The 23332-nt window shown below is 42.9% G+C and overlaps 2 protein-coding genes and 1 long non-coding RNA gene across 4 annotated transcripts in view; 1 reads left to right on the top strand and 2 right to left on the bottom strand.

Moving 5' to 3' along the window:
- Positions 1-1195, bottom strand: part of SLC7A2 (solute carrier family 7 member 2) — a gene marked incomplete at its 3' end in the record, with an annotated part of 48513 nt that extends 47318 nt beyond the window's left edge. The window contains exon 1 of one of the 2 annotated variants that reach the window (XM_081924500.1): positions 1069-1195. The remainder of the gene's footprint in view (positions 1-1068) is intronic. The other variant, XM_081924499.1, reaches the window with a different exon arrangement.
- A 5999-nt stretch (positions 1196-7194) lies between these two features.
- On the bottom strand, positions 7195-17581 carry LOC309377431. The gene is made up of 4 exons (XR_014171564.1): positions 17444-17581; positions 16553-16604; positions 13624-13770; positions 7195-12728 (listed from the first exon to the last, which is right to left on the bottom strand). It is a non-coding gene; the product is annotated as an uncharacterized lncRNA (long non-coding RNA).
- The window catches only part of MTMR7 (myotubularin related protein 7), a 36070-nt gene continuing 30205 nt past the window's right edge, over positions 17468-23332 (top strand). The window contains exon 1 of the mRNA XM_081924490.1: positions 17468-17814. Coding sequence (XP_081780616.1) covers positions 17791-17814 — 24 coding nt within the window. The 5' untranslated portion in view covers positions 17468-17790. The remainder of the gene's footprint in view (positions 17815-23332) is intronic.

Here is a 23332-nt window from a genome sequence, read left to right as displayed (position 1 = left end):
ATCGGTAGAAAGTGTAATTGATACGAACGTTTGCAAAAGGAGAAGGTACTACTACTAAGGTCACCACCTTTCCTCCTGGCAAGATTCCTGAATCTTCTGCGAGCGTCAGGGCGGGCAGAGACTCAATAAGCACAGGCGCAAAATTTCACTGGCGGGAGAAGAGGCCTTCACTGAAGTTCTGCCTGTACTGCGGCTATTAATGGCACAGGGGTTGTTCTGAACTGGGGGGGGGGGGAGAAGAGCATGTGTTATCCTTGCAGGCATCTCTCTCCCACACACCACAGTCGTCCAGCATGGACAGCTCAGCTGGTTAGAGCATGGTGCTGACAATGGCCAGGTTGCAGGTTCGATCCCCGTATGGGACAGTTACAAATTCATCCCTGCATGGCAGGGGGTTGGGCTAGATGGTCCTCGGGGGTCCCTTCCGACTTTACAATCCTAGGATTCTAACGGACCAACAGTGGGATAGAGCATTGTGCTGACAATGCCCACGTCGCAGGTTCGATCCCCGTATGGGGCAGGTGCAAAATCATCCCTGCATGGCAGGTGGGTTGGGCTAGATGATCCTTGGGGTCCCTTCCAACTCTACCATTCTGTTACGGCAGAATGCGATAATTAAGGAAACTTAGCAAGCTGCCCGCATGCCCAAAGTGGCAGCTAATGCACACACGCCCAACACGGCGTCGACACCACCCACCCTTCCATATCGCGACTTCTGCAGGGGCAGCGATGTGTCGTCGAGGAAGCGTCACGCGCCTAAAAGGAGATCCTCCCGTCCCGTCCCCTCGCGAGGAAAAGCAACCCGTTCCCACGTGCAATGGCCAAACAGACGCGTGGCTTTGCAAAAAGGTATCCCACACAATACACACACACCCTTGACGGGAACCCGGCCCCCCCCCCCCGCAAAAAAACCCCAACAATAATTCGCTTCACAATCTGCTGGCCGTGTGAAGCGCGCCTCACAACGGCTCCAGCTTCCCGCCAGTTCCAGAAAAGACGCCCATAGAAGGAGGCGGTGGCGGGGGAAGGAAGAGGACCGGGAGGGCGGGGAAGGGGACTTCCACTCACTGGAGCCGGGCGGCCAAGGAAGAAGAGGGCGACCGGGAGGGCGACGTCTCTGGAGAGGAGCCTGTTGCCCGCTTGCTGCTCCCCGACAACCCGCCTAGCGCGCGGGAGTTTCCCACAGAAATAGCCCCCCCCCGTACCCCGCGGCCAGCCCCCTCCCCACTTAGAACGGCCGAAGCCCCGCCCCTCCCTCGCGTTCCCCCCCCCCCGGGGAGCTCGGTCTGCGCGCGGGCCCGCCCAGCTCTCCCAGCCAATGGGTAGAGGAGGCGGCGGCTGTGGGCAGCCCTTCGCCGCTGCTTGCAGATCTCTGGAGCCTGGGGAATGGGCGGCAGGCAGCCAAGGTGCCGTCGGAGGGATGCGCCGTGCATTTCTTCCCCGTGCATTTCTTTGGAGAGGGGCGCTTTGGGGTACGCACGCGTCATGCGCGCACATCGGGAGGAAAAAAGCAGGGGGACAGACGGACACACAATTAAACTGAATTGATTTGCTGAAGGCCTGGAGATTAATAGCGTTGGATCAGTCCTATGGACATCTTGCTTGAAGCTAGTTGCAAAGGCTGGGTCTGCGCGGTTGCGACCCAGATGCGTGATTAGATGCTTCAGATCTCATCGTATCTCCTCAGAAGAAAGTCCTATCAGTGCCGGATTTACGTATAACCTAAACAAGCTATAGCTTAGGGCCCCACTCTGTTGGGGAGCTCCCCAAAAATTTTAAAGGGGAAAAAAGCTGGATGTAAATTTCCAAAATATAAGATAAAAAACAAGTTAGTACTTAATAATTATTTCACTATATATATATATATATATATATATATATATATATAGAGTATGTATATATACAATTAATATATATTAATTGTATTTTGAACCCTGGGCTCCCAGGTTATAGACGTTCTAACTACAATACCACACATCCTTCCAGAATGGCTGAAGTTTTGCTTATCTGATTATTTTACTGTAAAGTAAATCAGAGACTGACCCTATTTAAAAATGAAAACTAGATTACAAACAAGCAGTATTTCTTTTCACCCTTATATATGATACAGTGTTATTTGTATGGGGGGGGGAAGCCTTAAGGAGAAAAGAAGGGCTACGTATTAGAAGGTTTGCAAGATACAGTCTTGATTGAGCAACCTTGCAAAGGTGCATCCAGTCTTGTAGGGAAACCAGCAGCTGCTTGGAGAGCTTTTAACTCAAGCATTTGTCAGGCTTCATTCACTACGAACCCCAAAATCTGGGATCCCTTCGAAACGGGTGCCAAAGAAGTTGCTTTGCAGTGCCCCACAAATGGAGCAATTGATACAGCAAACCTGGGTTCATATTTAATGCCCCAAAACACAACATTGTCCGATTCACTCTAAAATGGCAAAAAACTTTGGCAAAAGTTTTGCAGTGTTTTGGTTACCCTTTGACCCCAGGTTTGAGTGGCTATTGCTCCATTTGTGGGACATTGCAAAATTTGAGGGTTTCGTTGCGAAATGTGTCAAAATCTTTGCCAAAGTTTGATGCCACTTTGGAGTGAATTGGACAATGCTGGATTTTTGGGTCCCCTTTGACCCCAGAGTTTGAGTGACTATTGCTCCATTTGGGGGGCACTGCAAAACATGGGGGGGGTTTGCTGCAAAACGCTACAAAACAACTGCACATTTTGGCACCAGTTTTGAGGGGATCCCAGATTTTGGGGTTCATAGTTAATGAAGCCCATTTATCCCCCAGTCTGCCACATACTCTAAAACTGTGCATAGAAGGGTTAGCTAAAAACACACTGTCAGATCTAATTGGTCTAAAAAGCATTGCTCTAACATACTTCAAAGAGTCCTTTTGACTGTGCACAGCAACTTAGAAGGATTACAGTGCTTACCCTTTCAGTTAAAATTCTTATTGTCACGAAAGATCAGACACTAGAAGCTCTCAGGTTTAGCCTAGACTGACTTTATCCATACTATTATAATCCCTCTGATAAATGTTATACTGCATAGTGAAATCCTTTGATGTACTTCAGAGTTAACATGAGGTTTCTTTCTCATGCATTCTATGCAGCACCCAACTGTTAAAACAAAATATGCCGTGTTACTCTGCCTAAATATTTTTATTCCTTTAAATGACTTGTAATCCTGTCACTAAACTCTGCCCCCATTTCCCCTTGATTTCTGTCTGTAATGATAAACATACAGTTGCCAGCAGACAGGCTGATTGGTTTACCCATCCAAACAAGAATGCAGGAAAACCATTTTGCTGGTAATAAATTATATGATTTACCTTTCACTAGTCAGCTTGCAAATCCTCTCTTACACCCCACTGCTGCAGTACCCTATTTCTCCATCCCATTTGAATCTCCCTGCTAAATTGGTCATCAGTACTTTTTGACCATGAGAGAATATGTGCAGTTTCTAACATCACTATACTATTTGAACTCTGGCCTTTGTCCTTCATGCTAACAGCCAGGGGGGGGGGGGTTCCACTCATTTGCTCTCTAGCACAGAACCACTTCCTTTGATACCTTAATGGTCCATATGTAGGGGCCATTACCAAGAAACCTATATGGCTGTTTCAGCAATTGGATCCTTGTTGGATCTAGGAATTGTAAGGGTCTCTGGCATACAGCTTAACCCCCCCGCCCCGCTAAACTCAAAACACTATGAATCATGTCAGTGCACCACAGGTGAGGGTAACTGAGGTTGAGAATTGGTGGCTTGCTTAAGGCCATCCAGTGAGTTCATGGTACTCTCTCTGTCTCCTAGACATTGCACAATGTAAGCTAATTTGTCCACATCCCTAAGTAGAGGGTGATATGTTGAACCGGAATGACGCAGCGGATAACCAGGGAAAACATCCCTCTGCAGGGTAAAGTGTGTCTAACGCCAGCAGGCTGCATCTGTTTAGCTGGGCCTCCTCCACCCACTTCTCCACCCCTTGAGGGAAATGTTATTCAGAATCAATAATGTCTGCAAGGAGAAAATAATGTCAACCAGTACATCTCTTTTGGATAAGAAGGCAATGCCCTTTGGGGCATGCTACAAATTTATCTGGCAGGACAACAAGAGCAATTTTAAACTGGGCTGACTGAATCATAGCTACCCACTAGATAAATACAAGATTTTATTATCCAGGACAGTGTGTCCTTTAACCTTTACTGAATATACACACATACTGTGGCAAAAAACCCAACAACTGAACAGAGACAAAAACCAAGTAGTGTGAAATAAATTATTCATGAAAAGATCTGCTTATGGCTTGTATACTGTCGGTTCGAAAAACCAAATAAGCACATAAAATAAATTGTTGTAGCTGCAACCTATCTCCATGCACTTTGAAGAAGTTCTGCTGTTTCTACTAGGATTACTCCTGAGTAAGCAGGTTTCAGATTGCAAGCTGTGGAAGGAGAAATCAGTTTGTACTAGATTTTATAAATAGTCACCTATGACTGCTACCTCCGGTCCACACAGACTTGGGCATGCAACAGGAGTTATTTCTATGTAAACATGCATAGACCTAGACTGTAAATATCACAAGCCATTGAAACTAATTATAAGAAATTAACAAATGTGTATATTTGCCATTAATAATTAAGGGTAGTAGTCAACTGAATTTTACTTAGAGTAGACCCACTGAAATTAATGAGTGTAACTTAGTTATGTTTATTAATTTCAATGGGCTTGCTGTCAATAAAACTTAGTTGTAAAAGGTAAAGGTAAAGGTACCCCTGCCTGTACGGGCCAGTCTTGACAGACTCTAGGGTTGTGCGCTCATCTCACTCTAGAGGCCGGGAGCCAGTGCTGTCCGCAGACACTTCCGGGTCATGTGGCCAGCGTGACGAAGCTGCTCTGGCGAACCAGCACCAGAGCAGCAAACGGAAACGCCGTTTACCTTCCCGCCAGTAAGCGGTCCATATTTTATCTACTTGCACCCGGGTGTGCTTTTGAACTGCTAGGTTGGCAGGCGCTGGGACCGAGCGATGGGAGCGCACCCCGCCGCGGGGATCTGAACCGCCGATCTTTCGATCGGCAAGTCCTAGGCACTGAGGCTTTTACCCACAGTGCCACCCGCGTCCCTAAAAAACCACCCTAATAATTTTCCCAAAGTCGTAGACCACCCTAATAATTGGTGTATCATCTGAAATTTGGATCCCTCCCCTGAGCCCACCCTGATGTAGGTGTTTATTTTTTTCCTATTCAAAATGTACAAACCACTCCTTCCCAGAGAAAGAGAACAAGAAATGCATGGTTTATTGCAGATAGACTTGCAATCGACCATGTGGTTTGCAATTTAAAGTACCATACCCTTGGGAATGAAAAAAATGAGGTTTATGAGGGGGGTAGGGTAACAGGAAAGGGGCAATCATCTCGCCAGAGACAGAGCAAACAGCAGCAACACATATGTAGCACATTGAGCAATTAGGTATTTTTAAACATAGCTCGATGCAATGTCATTGCCAGTGAAGCTGCATAGACCCATCTAGGTAGAAGGTATAATTTTGTGTATTTGTGGGTTTCAATCAATGGCTTTGTTGCTGCATCTGCTTCCTGCAATCAAACTCTGCTAGCTTTCTGCTGGTTTAGAACAGTGTTTAAGAAGGAGCTTTTCATTTGATCCAAATAGCAATGCTGTCTGAATGAATGCTTCTGTGTAGAAGGCAAATGTGGGCTGGGATGATGAAGCAAGAAGTGATGATAGGTCAAAAACAGATGATGATGTACTCATATTTGCCCTCTCTTCTGCAATAGTTTATAGTTCAGCCTCCCTCAATCTTGTGCCCATCAGATATTTTAGCTGTGCTGGCTAGGGCTGATGGAAGCTGTAGTCTGGAGCAAATGAAGAACTTCGGATTGGAGATGGCTGGTCTAAAACATGAGGTTAGATATCAATAGATGCATGCTTTCACCTGAGTGTGTCTCTTGTCTAAATGAGTCATTGGAATCCATCTCTTCTGCAACTTCTCTGTTTGTGACACTATATGGCCTGGATTGCCTAGGTCAGGGATGGGACCTAAGTTGGTTGGATGGCATCTTGTATGCCTCCTTTCAGCAAGTCATGCAGCCAAGCTAGTGCCAAATGTATTATTCTGCTTTCCTTTGAACCACATCATGTTTAATGGTGTATTGACAAATGTACTTTTTCTGACTGACGGTCGAATAAAAGGTTGATGATGATGAACCACATCAGTGAGGCTGGGGCTGGCAGGTCTTGTCGTTTGGGCAGCCCAGGACCTCCATACATACTGCCCAGGCTAGCACCCCAGGGAGGTCACTTTGTCACTGCTAACACAGCAGTTTGACTTCACCCGCAGAGGTGCGCTCCATTGTCTCTCAAGACAGATAGATGCCAATAACAACTGTTATCCTTGCCAAAAAGATTGGCCACCGTTGTTCTATTCAACTTACTGTTTCTTTACATTCAACCACATTGTTATCGTTTACTTTTGTTGTTACTGTTGTTGTTTTGTTATTAGTATTCTATTAGATAGGCTTCCTTAAAAAAAAAAAGATGGAGGAGCACATAGATACAGAGGCCATCTTTGCAGAATCTTCCCATTTCTCCCATCTGGTACCTCTTCACCTTTGGTGGGAGAATAAATATGACAGTCATTGTCCATGTCAAACATTTATCCCAGCTGACAATGGAGCACATCTGTGTTGGAGAGGTTATGAGGCATTAGCAAGATCAGATCGTGACAGTTTTGTTGTTGTTGGGCTTTTTTGGTTTTTTACTATTGCAAAGAAAAGCTGAGGTTTGAACGAGCGATTCCCACAGGAAAAGATACCCGTATCAGCCAAGCAGCCTTGGTGCCCTTAGAGAAGAGTGTATAAATATATGGTTTAATGCTCTTTTCAAACAAAGTTTGACATTTGTTAAGAATATCAGGAAGCGAGTTGTCCAAATCCCGAAGGAAGGTCTATCCCAGCCAACAGAAGGTCAGAGTGAGAAACTCACTGCACTAAAAATGAAGAACATGTTCTTTAAGAATTTTCCCTGAGGCAAGTCATCTGAATGCTGAAGGTTTCTAATGGCAGTGGGAAAATGGCAACATCAGTTATCAAGATACAGTATATAATCAATCTGGCCAGCCTGGCCAGGACACCATTCCTTTTATATATTGCATGTTCATTGCAGCATCTGGGCTTGATGAGCCTACTCCAACTGAGGAATCACATACCTCCTTCCCAAGCTAGTGAGCCCCACCTGGGATGTGGGTCCTTGCCTTCCTTAGCCTCCTAGAGCGTACCTCCTGCAATCCTGCAGTCAGAATAATTCAACCAAAATAACCAAAACCAATGAGGTCCATGCCGTGAAGTGAATTGCTAGGGGATTTCAACTCTTCCATCTTCTGTGCCAGCTGCCAGCCACATGCTGTGATCATACCTCAAGGTAAAATTGCCATATTTTGAAGAGCAAAAGAACAGACACATTTGCTATTTTTCCAATCTTAAACTGAGTGTGCTCTTCCTCCTCCCCTCCCCTCCCCTCCCCGCCTCATTCTGTTATTCTTTATTCCTCCCAAAAGAAGTATTTCCCTCCTTTTTTCTTTAAAACCATTGTTTAAGTTATTGGCTTTCTCAGAGTTTTTGTGGTGATGCGGCAGCTGTACCATCCCAGAGATGGTAAATTTAGCAACAATGATGTCCATATGGGGGAGAAGTTACTTGGGAAGAGTAATGTGCATATTTCATGCTAGGTTTAGCCTTGGTCTTTCACTGATGCTTCTGCTGTTGTTTTGAGTTTGTTTTAATTTATTGTTTTAAATGTAGATCATAAAAACACAGGTAAGATAGACTATATCATTATTTTTCATGTTGCAAGTAAAATTAACATCTAAGGGTTAACTTTTACAGGGCAAGTAACAGAAATAGAATACAGAGTGTATAAATGGTATAAATTGTGTCCAAACACTGTCTTTTTCTCTTTTACAGGTAAGTGGATTGCATTCAGTTCCCTTAGACCAACGTCCCAAAAAGTCAATAAAGTTAACAAAGTAAGAGTTCAAACAAAGTTGGCTTCTCTGTTCTACTTAGAATGCAGAAGGGCAGATGATAGTATATATATATATTATACTGAAAGCTGCCTGAGCAGGTGAACCGACTTATGACTTTGCTGCTGTTATTAGGGACTAGAATAGTATCACAATGATCTATCTGAAGAGAGAAATACGTAGATTTATCTCCAGTATTTCTGTTGCAAATGTCAAGGAAGCCAACTTTTCAGTAACAAATATATGTTATTTTAGATAAATCCTGAAAACCTGAAGTGGTCTGAGCAATATTACATTTTGTGGGGAATGACCCACAGGAACTTCTTTGCGGGGTTTGGAAGGCAAAGCTTCAAAGAACAATAAAAATTCAAGAACTGTGAGAACTGCTTAGGGTGAAGACCCTCATACAACCATCTCAAGACACTATAGTTGTTCAGGGCTGTTGATCAAAGTCCTGTATGTGTCTTCCTGCCTATGGTGAGCTAACTCATGTGCAAAAGAAGGCTACTTTTAGTATTGAAGTCTGTGTCCTGATGTCAATAGTGGAGGTGTTATGCCTCTGGTTGCCAGTTGCAGAGAAACATGAGCAGGATACTGCCATTGCTATCTAGAAGGACTGTAGCTCATTGGCACTAGCACTTGGTTTTCACACAGAAGGTCCCAGCTTGAGTCCCTGACATGTCCAGATAGGGCTGAGAGAGACTTTTGCCTGAAACCCTGAAGAACTTTTGCCAGTTAGTGTAGACCAGGATTTCTCCCAGACTTGAGTCTCCAGCTGTTTTTGGACTACAGTTCCCATCATCCTTGACCACTTGTCCTGCTAGCTAAGGATGATGTGTGTTGTAGTCCAAAAACAGCTGGAGACCCAAGTCTGGGAAACCTGGTGTAGACAATGCTGAGCAAGATGGACTCAATGGTCTGTCTCAGAATAAGATAGCTTCCTATTGTGCTCAGGTCCTGCTTATGGAGGAAGTATTATCATTGTTCAATTGCACATACTTCCTGAGTTTCAACTCCTAGAAGAAAGGGTTTCCCCCCCCCTTCCAATTATAAACCAGCAAGAATGTTCAGGCAAAGTTAAAAATAAATAAATTCCACAGCATTCTCGCTAATCTTTTCTGTCATGGAAGTTGGCAGGCCAAACAGCACATCACAGGGGAAGAAATGTGTCATGTCACAATGTTTCATTAAAAGTACATGGGAAAACCCTTCATACAGAGTCAGGATAAAAATAGGAGGCCTTTGAGTTAGAGTGCATACTTGTATAATTTTAACTCATAACTAATTCTTGCTTTGTGTTGCCCTCTTTACTTCTGAGTGATACTGGGGAAAATAACTCTTGGAGTGTTTGCATACATGTGATACTTCCACATGCCTATGTATGTGGAATACATACATCTCTTGGGTAATACACAAACACATGTAAATGTCTTAGTTTCCCACAAATATGTGAAACTTCACTTTTAGTATTGTCTTCTTGGAAACATCCAGTTACGAACCACAATATGATTTCTCTCAGAACCTTTCTTCTGCAAGGAACTCTGTGTATGCTCTGATACCCGACTGCTCAAGCAGGGATCTGTCTCAAGCAATGGTTTTGGCGGTACAGTTTCTGACCCAAGGTGAAACTTCAGGTTTGGACAAACAGCAAGATGAGATAAAGGTCTGAGGTGAGGCTTGGCACCCTGGACAGCTCCAGACAGTGATCAGCTTAGCAACTCAAGAAGAGTAGAGCTTGAATGTTGTTTTGGGAGAGGTCAACAGCAGACTGAGCCTTAAATAGTTGGTACAGGTCTAGCTCTGCCTTCCATGGGAGCAAACCCGTCTATTAAAGGGGCCCAACCTGCTTTAGCAGCTGAGTTCAACAGAGCAAGAGAGATTATGGTTCAGAGCTGCGGGCTACTCCACATAACCTGTCACATCCCCCCAAAATCCCAGGATTATGACCTCTAACTCACTAAGTTAGATTCCTTTAATTCATTCATTCATTCATTCATTCATTTTATCTACTGATGTATTTTGATATTTTGTCTTTTGTTGTATATTGCCCTGGGCTCCATTTGTAGGAAGGCTGATGGATAAATGCAATAAACAAACACGGTTGTCTCCAGCAGTAAATTGCCAGAAACATGGCTGTGCTAAAAAAAGGGAGGAATCATATGTGCCTGCTTTTTTTCCCTCCCATGATACAGGTTCCATCATTATTCAGGTTGTGTGACAGGGACAGGGAGATCAAGACCACGTCTGAACTAAAAGGTTTAAAGCAGTATCATACCACTTTAAGCAGCCATGGCTTCCCCCTAAGAATAATGGAAACTGTAGTTTGTTAAAGGTGCTTAGAATTGCTGGGAGACCCCTATTTCCCTCAAAAAGCTGAAATTCCCAGAGTTCCTAAGAAGAATTGATTGGAAAAAAACACTCTGGGAATTGTAATTCTGTGATGGGAATAGAGGATCCCCTAACAACTCTCTGCATCCTTGACAAACTACAGTTCCCAGGATTCCTTGGTGGGAGCCATGGCTGTTTAAAGTGGTAAGATACTGTTTGGAAAGTATAGTCAGTGGCGGCCCACCCCCTCCGCCGCCGCCCCCTCTCGTACGCCCCTGAGTATAGTGCAGATGAGTTACAATCCACCATTTTCAAATTTATTCTGCCAGGTACTCTTGATACCACTTTTTACTGATGAAATTGCACATCAAGACTGGTACGGAAGGAGATAAAACAGAAGTTTGAAACATCTAATTAGTCAAACTATAGGACATAAAGGGCTCTGCATTTCTGAAGGGATGCGAATTGTCTAAGCTGCATACCAGTGTTCTAAATTAGAAATAGTATTTGCTAACACCTTTGGTTTGACATGTATTTTTCAGCACTTCATTTCCCTTCATAGCAAAGCCATGATGCTGTGAGGCATTGCTGCTCAGCAAATCTATGTTGGGAGTGAGCTTTGCACCTAGATCAAGCTATCCTAATTTCAGTAGCTGTCTCCTTCCCACCCTATCTCTGAAATTTTGGTTGACATTAAAGGAAAATGAATTGTATCTCTGCATTCAAACATGCAGGGAATGATCTGATTCCCCCCCCCCATCCATCTTCAACTTCCTTCTCTTCTCGGCTGAAGAAGTGGAGTACTTTTGGGAATAAAGATTGAAATTTTCTCACTTGTTCTGTGTAAGGTTCTCTCTTTCTTTTGCCTATGATCTTTGATTAATCAGCTGTATTCTTGGAAATCTCAAGTGCTTCTCTGTATTTAGAAGATTAACACTCCTTCATCAGCCCATTTGAGTAGATGTGGCTGACAGAACTTTTAAGAAGTTAGCATGGCGATCTTAACACCAGTGGGTGATGCCAAGATAAGCAGTCCCAAACCGTCTAGGAGAATCACAAGGCTTGCTGGAGTCAGCCAAGAATTATTCTAACCCTCTTACAATGACAGTCAATTTTAATTCCAAAAATGTGACATGTGGGGCCTGATTTTACCTCTTTCCCCCAGGGGTTTCTAAAATAATTCCATTTACTTAGGATTCCTGCCACTGAAGTAATTTTATTTCATTTTTAAATGTCCTGTTCATAATACTGTTACAAAAGCCCAGTGCCTGCCCCTCTCTCTGCCAAGCAGTGGCAAGAGCGTGAGGGGTAACAGGCACATATACAGGGTCTGTATCCCTTTGGATAATAGAAGACACGGCAGAGACGGTCATGCTTTAAGAAATATGGTTTCTTCACCTATTTAAACCTTCAGTCTGCATGGAGGGAGTCCAGATCTTACAGCATGGCCCACAGCATTGCAGGCAACCTTTTCTCCTTCCCTGCCAAGATGGATCTCAACCTTACTTCCTCCTCCTTCTGCCCGGAAGCCCTTGCTTCAACACTCCCCTTTTCCTGTCCCCTCAAACATAGTTACCCCAGCAACCTTTGTGACTTCTGACTCTCCAGGCCAAAGGATCCTTCTGTGGCTCATCAAGACCTTTTTGTAATGCTAACAGGCCTGCTGTTAACAGGCCTGTTCTTGAAACTACTAACATGAGTTTGACCAAACTGCGGGAGGCAGTGGATGACAGGAGTGCCTGGTGTGCTCTGGTCCATGGGGTCAGGAAGAGTCGGACATGACTAAACAACAACAACAACCAAGCCTGCTCTTCCCCCAGCCAGCCAGGCTGGTTGGCATAAGCCAGCCCAGGAATTCCTTTGCAGCTTGCATTCTCCCTTCATACTACAAATAACCAAAATCCTACCATTTATTAATTTCTATAACCCTACTATTAACAATGGCTTGCCATACATCCTGAATACAGAATTTGGCAGCAGTGTCTGAGCGGAAATTGGTCAAATGTCTGGAAAAATTTGACAGCCCATGTTGGCAGTGCCATTTCATTAAAATAGTTCAAAAACAGTAACAACTTTTGGCAAATCTAAAAAAAGCTCAAAAACCTTGCCCAAAAAACTTTTCCGTCCCAATTTTCACTGTTTGAAATATGGCAACCCTAAACAACATGTTTTTTAATGTAGCATTTCAATCTGCTTACATCTGGTGCCCGAATATATCAAACAATGGTGTCAGGTAAGCCTCCACAGGGAGAGCATTCCACAAATGGGAAGCTAGCACTGAAAAGGCCTGTTTTTGTGTTGCCACTCACCGGGATTCCCGGGGATGAGGCACATAAAGAAAGGCTTGATTGCAGGGTCCGCTTCAATTCCTATGAGGAGAAGCAGTCCTTGAGGTACTGGGGTTATGAGATGCTTAAGTCTTTATTGGTCAAAAACAGCACTCTAAAATGGTCCAGGAAACTAACTGGTAGTCAATTAACTTCTTTAATACCAGTGTGGCATAGTGGTTAGAGTTTCAGACTAGGCCCTGGAAGCCCAGGCTTCAAATCTCTGGGTGATCCTGGACCAGTCACTGCCTCTATGGGCAGGGTATAAATATTTGTTGTTGTTCTTGTTAGCTACCTCACAGTGCTGTTGTAGGAATTAAATGAGGAGGGCAAGAACAATGTACACCACCTTGAGCTCTTTGCAGAAAAAGGTGGGCTATAAATGCAATAAGAAAGTAGATAAATACTGAGAAATAGTTCTCACTCTCTAGCACTTTGCCAATCATATTTAAAGTTGGGAAGGCTCTTTTTCTTTTTTACCCCATCCTTTCTTCTAGAGCACAGGGTGGCAATCAATCATTAAAACAATAATCTAAAATACGTCAGAAATAAATATTATTCCAGTATAATAAAATACCGCAGAATACGACTACAGAGTAATTCGCTAAAGGGCCAAGTACATCTAGCACAAACAATTAAGAATCAATGATTGCCATAAAATTCCCATTTGCTCTGGAATCTTGTCGAATGCAACAATATTATTAATTTAGCCAAACATGATGATAGTTTTCTGTCACATAGATAAGAACAGTTTTCCATTTTGGTGCCAACTGGTTTCCTTCATTTCACTTTCTTTTTCTTTTAACCATGGTGAAAACAGCAATGAATAATTCTGAAAGTGCATGTTAAATGTTAAACTAAACACCGTGTAGCAGAGTTAAAGGTTGCACGTTTTGAGAAAAACTGACCTACATGAAATGAGAAAAAAACATCTTACCTCCGGATCAACGTATCATGTGCCACTTTTAGATAGACCCAACTAGGGGAAAAGTTTTTGTACTCAAGTCAAGTGCACCATGACGAAGAAACATCAAAGAAACGTGATCTACAAAGTCACATTTATTGGAAGCTGTTGAGCTCGAGCCTGGAAACAGATCCAATAAAGGAAGCATATCAGTCATTTGACTCTTAGGCTAGTTGCTACCTTTCAGCCGCATTACAGGGCTGTTGTGGACAAAATGTGTGTGTGTGAGGAAACCATCTACGATGTCTTAAAGAAAGGGCAGGATAAACATTAAAAAAAATCTTAGATCCACCTTATGGCCTTCATCTTAAAGAATGCCTACACTAAAAATCTATGGTTAGTATTCAACTAAGTTTTACTCAGCAAAGGCCTACTGAAATTAATGAACATGACTAAGTTAGGCCCGTTAATTTCAATGGATCTACTTTGAGTAAAACTTAATTGACTACTGCTCCATATTACGTAATTTTGCATTGGTGGAACTGCCATAGCTTCCCAAGAAGTATCTTGAAAAAGTTCAGTTTGGTTAGAAGCTCTGAGAATTTTGTCAGAAATCCTTAGACCTCCTCATAGAACCAATCCCCAGGGCTCCCTCAAAGGACAGATTAAGTCTCAGTTGTGTAATTATCTATCCATTATTTATTAAAATAGTTCAAGTTTGCCTTTCAGTCAAAGAGGGATCCCAGGCTGTCACTATTTTCGAGTGGGAGTCAATCCCATATTGGCAAATTAAGGCTGCACAATTAAAGCTGATTTGTAACTCTTTAAAGCTGATTTGTAACTGCTTTCCCCAAAAGCTCAGACTCCTTCCAATAAGGAAAGTGATGCGAAAATGCACTGGAAAGTGTGGGACAATGCTTGCTAGATACATCTGTGTTTATTCAGAAGCGAGTCCTGCTGTGTTCAGTGGGGCTCATTATTCCCTATTAAATATGTTTAGAACAGCAGCCTCAGACTGCAACAACAGCAAAATCAATTTTCATTAAATGCTAGAGAGAGTTTAAAAGGTCACCTAAAAGTAGTGAGGATGTGGGACTGCTTAACTGAAAAGAGAGTTCTAAAGCTGAAACTTCATAACTAAGATGCTGCTCCTCGGTACTTTCACTTATTTATTTTGATCGACTGACTAATTGTATTTCTAGACCACTCTTCATCCCTTAGAATCCAAGGGTCTCTTTCATAGAATTACAGAACTGGAATCTTTTGCATTCTAGGACTTGAACCCACAACCCTGAGATTAAGAGTCTTGTGCTCTACTGACTGAGCCACTAACTGTCAAACAACAATTAGATTAAAAAAAGACATAAACATTAGAACCAATTTAAATCCAAAGTATTACGGGTTGACAGTGGCACATTATTTGTGGGCACCCTGAGCAGGGTTTCTAAAGAAGATCTGAATTGCTGGGCAGGCAAATATGAGAGGCCTCAAGTACCATGGGTTCCAGATGCTTAGGTCTTAAAATATGGGTTAGGAAACCTGTGGCCTTCCAGATGCTGTTGGTTTCCAGCTACCATCAGCTCCCCTCAACATAGCCAATGGTACGCGATTATAGGAGTTAGTCCAACAACATCTGGAAAGCTGCAATTTCGGGTAGCAGAGCAGTCAGGATGAATGCTTTGTACCTAGACGTTTGTGTCCTGCACTTGTCCTCTTGCACACTTCCCCTGCAGAGCTCTGGCAAGTTGCCTTTTAGTCCTCTGGAACACTTGGCAGCTCTGAGGGATATTGAAAAAAAAAAAAGCCAGGCCAGTAGTCATGTTGAACCAGTTAACTCCTTTTACTATTAAACAAGTGTCATGCGTTCAGCGTTGTCACATTGCAATTTGTGCAACAATTGTTCAGCAGTTATAAGGTTTGGAAATAATTAAAAGGGCAACTTTTCATTAGCTTGCTTTTTATGAAGTCAAACGTTTTCCAGGAGAATCAGGGTGAAATACTAAAGGATTAAATTGTTGTTGTTAATATTTATTCACTGCCAGCAGTGTGACTTAAAGTTCCATATGCAAGCTCCCTGTCTCCAAGGAGTTTACCATTACAATCTAAGGACAACAACAGGAAAGCAGCAGAGGGAGGAGAGGGAGACAAAAGTGTAAATATAATTCATAATATAGAAAAATCTCATTTGGAGCACTATTGAACAATTCATTAAAAGTTAGTAATTTTGGGCAATGTCTTAAAATATGAAGTAATCTCAGACACATTTTTGAACTGTTGATTGACTGCAGATTAAAGTTATGTTTTATGGAAGAGTGAAAGCAAATTCAGCTCCATGTGCTTATAGTTTGGTTACACTTGTAGATTAGGATTTAAAGGGATAAACCATAAAAAATATGGAATCTTTGGGTTTTGAGGGGGGATTAGCTGCAGTATGTACAGTAGTTGCATACTAATACCACCAAAGTATAAGTTCTAGTGTTAGAATTAACCACTTTGTGGTTGCAAGAAATCCTTGCTTCATAGGCAGAAACTGCTATGTCAACAATCCTACATAGCTGCAGTTCTTAGAATTGCCATGGCTTTTTATAAAAAATGCAGCTGGATTAATTGTGCTTCCATTTAAATCAAAGGGGATTCTGCTGAAAAGTTTATTATTTGAACTAATTGAAAAACATTAAAAATGTGTTGAACTGCAGAACTATGAAAACTGAAAATGCCAAGATTATCAACCAGTTATATTGATAGTCATGTTCGCATTGGTTTTGGTTAACTGTAGTGAAAACGCAAACGAAAGAGCACTACTTCCAATGACAGAGGAAATGTTTTCTGCATTGTTTTCATGCCTTTAGATTACTCTACCCCCTGCAGAAACCCCCCCTGACTAGTTCATTACATAAAAACAACATGAGATACTGAGACGTAGTGAAACTGCTGCATGTAGCGAACTTTAACACATACGCACCATTCTTTTCCCTTTGTACACTTCAGACACCTGCAGTTGCGCTTTGAGAGATCTGAAATAACACATAGACAGCAATCTTAGGAATTTACTTGTAAGGACTATCAGTAACACAGAAGAGGAGGTGGTTTTCACAGGGGCAGCTTGTTAACATGCAGGCAAGAGAAAAGCTGCCCCCTTTGCATCTGGTCACTCTAAAAGCGGCAGGATTCTTAACTTTTGCTCCAGCCTGGGTTATGGGGGGCAGTAAAAACCAATAAAAATCAATAAAAAAACTGAGGTTCTGCCCTCCCTCCAAACAAAAATCCTGGTTACGCTCATGGCCTGGGTTTGGGTGCCACGTTTTCACAACTGTTTGGCAGGCTGCAACTTAACATGTGAAGCTCTTCCTTCGAGAGAGAGCAGATTTAAGATGTAGTCGCCAAACATAAAATGGAAGAATGGTATAAAGAGGTGTGGGATATAGCTACTGATTATAAATTGACATGCTATTAAGATGAGGAATATGTGGGAGTGGTGATTTTGAGGAGACATGGAAAGTATTTGTAGAATACTTTAAAAAAAATTATTTAGCTTTTCAAATTTTGAAATTGACAATTGTCAAACGACCAAATGTATTTGCAGGATTTGTCAAAACGGAAAGGGGTCAAACCATGGCAAAAAAGGCGTTGAAATTTTTGGCAGGTTGGATAGTTACAATGGAAGGGTTGGGGGTTTGAGGCGCGCATTACAGTATTTATTTATCATTATTACTTTGTCAAAATAATAATAACAATAAAAGATATAGTCGCTCGCGTTTCTGAAGAAGAAACAGGCCACAATGAGTTGTGGGGAAACGTTTCACCAAACGGAGGCCTTTCCTTCACAGCCTTCCGAGAACAACGAGGGCAGCACCTGACGGGAGGCGCTTGTGCTTTGGTTGGAGATGGGGGCCAACGGGAACCCGGCAGCCTCTAGGGCCTGGTGGCCTCCCTCCAGCCGGGAAGCCTCGGGCTCCTGTGCGCCTCGGAAGCCGAAACGAGCGGCATGGCAGCCGCTGCAGGAGGCGGAGCCAAGCGCTGACCTGGCGGCATCGGAAACAGAGGCACCTTCTCTGGGAACCGCTTTCCAGCCATCCCTTCCCCCCCTCCCAGTTTTCCTCTGTGTTGAGGTAACGACGCTTAAATCTTCATTAGGCCCTGTGACCCCCTCGGCTGTTGCGAGGCGTGTTGTGTGAGAGAAACCCCAGGGATCCTGTCGCCATGGAGCACATCCGAATGCCCAAGGTGAGTACCGGGAAGAGAGAGAGAGAGATGGATGCTCGCCTTTTGCATCCTTGAAAGCGCCCTTTATTTCTCCCTTGGGTGGGCGAGGCTGGGGTGCATTCACACACACACACACACACACACACACACACACACACACACACACCTCCCATAAATAAAAAAGTGATTTTTTTTAACTATTTCACCATTTCCTGGCTTTTCATAATTTTTAATGCCATGGCTGTTTAAAGCAGACCTTGTATTAGGCTCAGAATATTACCAGACTGTCTAGAATATAATTGCATTTTTAAACTCGTCCATAATGCAGCAACCATCCCTGAAAGCAGGGGGGAAGGTGTCTTCCCCCTTCAACCCCCCTCCCTTTTCATTCTGCTTTTTCACTTTTTTGAAATTAAACTGAAGGCCTCTGCCTGGCCGCGTCTGCTGACAGGGGTTGTGGTGGTGGTGGAAGAGACCCTACCGTATTGATCTTCTCCAGGCAGGTGAAAAATAGGATTGCAGCACACACAAAAAGGGCTCCGAATATGATGTAGTTTCTCTACAGGAATGAGATCAAGGTAGCGTTGAATCGTAGGAGAATGCTGAAGTTAAATGAATTCCTTTTGGCTGAATGGATGTGGAATGATCTAAGGCGCTGGAAGGGTTGTTTTGCAAATGCTGATGGTATATTATTAGCCATCGACTCAAAATAATGGCTTCTTGTTCTTTGGTCTTACATCACTAGGCCTCTGACTCCCAGACAGGAAATGGGATATTTGATCCTGCTTTAAAAAACCCAAAACACTGATCCTGTAATTTTACTCCTTTTTGTATCTTAAACAAAAAAGGTTTCCTTTATCGCATTTATTCCAATACATCTGAGAAACAATAAGAATTATGTGCCTATATCTAGTCGACACAGTCTCGAGAGCACTCAGAATATGGAGGATTTTGTTCTTTTCTTTTTTCAGAGTGATTATGAAGGGGAAACAGCATTGATATAGTCATTTTAGACAGGGTTTTCTGTTTATTTTGTCAACCAAAGTCCCTCGACTTTCATTTAAGAAATCAAGTTTCTAGCTCCTGAGGTTTGTTTAGAAAAGCTTGGCAATAGTCCCACTCATGTCATCTTCCACTTTATTCTTCCTTTCTTGCCAAAAATTCCAGTGACTACTATGAATCCAGGAACACCCTCAGGCTATGTAACTGCTCCTTCAGAGGGAGGACCTACCGGTAATTCCTGGACCTGAGAGTCACTAACCCACAAGGCCTTTATCATGCCAGGATTCAATTTCAGTTTATTAATCCTCATTCAGCCGCCACTGCATGCAAACACCACTCCAGGTGCACCACACCTGCCCCAGTTGTTACAGAGAAATAGAGTTAGGTGTCATCCACATATTTGTGAAACATTGCTGCAATGCATCCAAGTAATAGGCCCCATTCCTTATTTTTTGAATCACGTCACTTATTTCTTTTACTGGTTGGCTGACAGGCATGATTTCTGAAGCATTTCCCCTCTGGTACCCAAGGAAGCAGTGCTGCAACAGGATGCTTGCAACAGGGACAAGAAGTCTAAAACACATTTTGCCCAGATGTCCGCATTGCCAGTGGCAACCATGAAAGACTACCGACCTGGATCAGGACCATTGTGGACCAAAGGGTTAAAGCTCCCACACTATGCTATAGATCAAATCTAGGTCAGGTTCCCCCACAGTTGCTATTTACTCTGTGTGTGTGTGTGTGTGTGTGTGTGTGAGTGAGTGAGTAAGAGAGAGAGTGAGTCCTATACGGAATGCGTCCATTAAGCACAATATTGTCTCTTATGACTACAAGCAGTTCTCCAAAGTTTAATAAAGAGGTCCTTCTCAGCCCTATCTAGAGATGCTGAGACTTGAACCCGTGACCCTCTGCATTCAAAGCATGTGTTCTACCACTGAGCTACAGCCTTTCACTGGTCTGGCAACTTTACTTGTAAGAAACAAGTATTGATTGTAAATGATTATGAGCCATTAGTGTGGTTTGAAAGAACATCCTCTGGGAAGCTGCTAAAAACTGAAATATCTACTGAGTGAAATAATCTTCTGTTAACAGGCTTCACCATAAATGGCAGCCAAAGGGGATGGGGGACGAAACCAGATCCCCACCTGATTTGAAAATGCTTTGTGCTAACTTAAAGGGCGGGGAACCAATGGTGCTAAAGATCAGATTGATACCAAAGATATGAAGAAGACACTGCACTTAGATCACAATTTTTTTTTCAGGCACATAAAGTGTGTTGTTCCTTCCATTTATATCATTGTAGCTATATATTGGCAGCAGAGCAATTTTAGTTAATTTCCACTGAACATGCCAAATGAGTCCCTAGCGTCTGTGTTGTAATAATAGCACCAGGCATTCATTTGATGTTGTATCTGTTTGTTTAATGCAGCATTCTGGGTGGTCCAAGTTGTCCTTAAGTTCTAGTTTTTCCATGTTACTGAGTCCTTTTTCTGTTTTGTTGAACGTATTTAGGTTATTTCTGGGGGAAATGACATTTGTATCACAAATATTCAGGTCTTCGATGTTCTTTTTTCTTTTCATTTCATTTCCCACTTGAATGGGCTGAGATTAGCTCAACCTGTGGGTCTTCATGGGCTACTTAGTGCAGTATGAATTCGGGACTGACTCTAAGGTTCCCTTCAAAGCTCATCAGACTACTATGAAGCATGTAATGTGTAGAGCTGCCATGGGCCTGTTTATGAGCATAACTTTTCTGGGAAGAATATTACATGAAGAATGTTAGATCTTGGATTTATATACCGGTACACAGTAAAGCATCCTGTGAGAGGTGCTTCACACATTACATTTTTTGTAGACACGCTTTACAATATGTTGCTCAAGCAGCAACATTCATTCATTGGGTGTCTAACACACCCTTCATCAATTAATGATCTCAGGGCAGGATTGAACAACCCCCCCACACACTAAAAATGTCATAATAAAATTTACATGCAGCTCACAAAACAGCAGATAATAATATATAATAGCACAATATGGCACACATACAACAGGCTGATTTATGACTTTCCACATGAGGTCAACTCCCTACAAAACGCTAATATCTATTTAACTAGTGCCTAAAAGTGAATGGTGTAGCACCAGTCATTTATTAAAGGGGAGTGCTAGAAGTGAGATGCCATCGCAGAGAAAGCCCTATCTAATATCACCACACAGTGAGTTTCCTTTAACACCAGGGCCAATGAGAAGGGCCAGTTAGTACATGGGCAGAATAGGAAGATTTCGGATTACTGAGCTGCTCTGAATTCTGACAGCTTCATTCTGCACTAATTGCAGCCGCCTTCAAGGGTAGCCTCACATACCATGCATTATAGCTGTCAAGGGTCAGGAAGGTTTGTAGTTGCTACTTCAGTTTTAAAAAAATAAAATAAAATAAACTTTGTCCTCTGACTATCAAACCAACAAGTTATTCTTCACTATACTGTATTGTTGATTCATGTTGGGAAACTGAATCAATATGCTCTTCTGTTGTGCCAGTTCCAGGCTGGTTTTGTGATGTGAAAATACAGTAAACTAATCCATGGCTGTATTAAAATGTTGATATAATTCTGGTGTCAGTTTCCTTGTGTAAAAGTTAGACATGACACAAATATTTTATTTTCTTTCCAAAGGGATGTCCGAGTGCCATGTCTTGACAAGTTCATAAATCGGTATAACATTCTCATGTATTTATTTTAAAATAAACAGCTGGCTACTTATGTCTCTCTGTGTGTGAGCATTGTTGCAACCTTGCACAAGGATTGTAGCTCAGTGGTACAGTACATGCTTTGCATTATAAAGCTCCCAGGATGAATCCCTGACATTTAGGTAGGGTTGCTGGGAATTTCACTGAAACTCTGGAGACGTGCTGGCAGTGTGTTTGTAGATGAAACTAGGATCTCATACATTTAAATAAGGGATAGCCCAGTTGGTAGAGCATGAGACTCTTAATCTCAGGGTTGTGGGTTTGAGCCCAATGTTGGGCAAAAAAAGTTCCTGCATCGTAGGGGATTGGACTAGATCACCCTTGTGGTCCCTTTGAACTCTACAATTATTTGATTTTGTGATTTTAGGCATTTTGCCACTTTAAATAGTAATGGCTTCCCCAAAGGATTCATGGCAAATTGTAGTTTGTTAAGGGTGTAGAACTGTGGGAATTGTAGCTCTGTGATGAGAATAGGTAAAGGGAACCCTGACCATTAGGTCCAGTCATGGCCGACTCTGGGGTTGCGGCGCTCATCTCACTTTATTGGCTGAGGGAGCCGGCGTACAGCTTCCGGGTCATGTGGCCAGCATGACTGAGCCGCTTCTGGCGAACCAGAGCAGCCCACAGAAATGCCGTTTGCCTTCCCCCTCGAGCGGTACCTATTTATCTACTTGCACTTTGTGCTTTCGAACTGCTAAGTTGGCAGGAGCAGGGACCGAGCAATGGGAGCTCACCCCGTCGCGAGGATTCGAACCTCCGACCTTCTGATCAGCAAGTCCTAGGCTCTGTGGTTTAACCCACAGCGCCACCCGTGTCCCTGTGATGAGAATAGGAATATCCTAAAAGCTCTTGGGACCCTTAATGAAATACAGGTGCCAGGATTGTTTGAGGGAAGCCATGGCTCTTTAAAGTGGTGTAATACTGCTTTCAGTGTATGGTACAGATGACGTTTAATAAGCTAGAAGGATACATGGTTTGACTCGATAGGAGGCAGTTTCCTGAGTGTGTTCCTAAACTGTTCATTAAAGCACAGGGATTTCAATCAATTGTTATCACACACTTTCCAGTGCATATCCCCGTCATTTTCCTTATTGCAAAAAGTCTGATTTAGAGGGGGGAGGTGTCAGGTGAAGCACATTTGTTGCCCAAGAGTGCTGAATCGTCTTTAATTGCATAACCTGAACTTGCTGATAGGTGATGGAATCCCTCCTGAAAACAGTGACAGTGTGGAAGCAACCCCTTGTCTGCACCTCAGAGCTTAGAAACCTTTCTAAATGGCAGATTCTGGTTTCCTGTGTTTCAGTTCTAGAAGTGGAGAGAAAGATAATTGGTGGTGCGATCTGGCTGACCTTGTTTATAGAGTGCTCTTTGTCCTATTTATTAGCACTTGGGGCTAGAAGATTCTCATCATCCATCTATTCCGTCTCATAACTTCCCGCTGTTAGTCTAGTGATGCGAGCTTGGGGTCATCTAAGGAAAAAACAGCATGACTATTCCTCTTGGACACCCAACCGTCTCTCAGCTATGCTTCTCCCCACGCCCCCTCTGGCTCAGTGCTAATGTTTTTTCTTCCTTATCAGTCTCCTAGAGTAGAATTTAATCAGAAATCTGCATTGTTCTCACTTGGAGAAGACACAAGTCTAAGTCGCTAGTTTTGTGCTTGTTTTAATCAGATGTGTGAATCCTCAATTGTATAATCCTATTTTCCAAACAAGGTTGGCTGACTGTAAGCAATGTTATCCAGATTGCTGTTGTACTGCCTTGCAACCGCTATATGACTGGCAGTCTCCTGTC

Source organism: Podarcis melisellensis (assembly GCF_964234715.1).
Source record: "Podarcis melisellensis genome assembly, chromosome: 9".
Lineage (NCBI taxonomy): Eukaryota > Metazoa > Chordata > Lepidosauria > Squamata > Lacertidae > Podarcis > Podarcis melisellensis.
The sequence above is the reverse complement of the archived record's forward strand: the minus strand, read 5'-3'. Positions and strand labels throughout refer to the sequence as shown.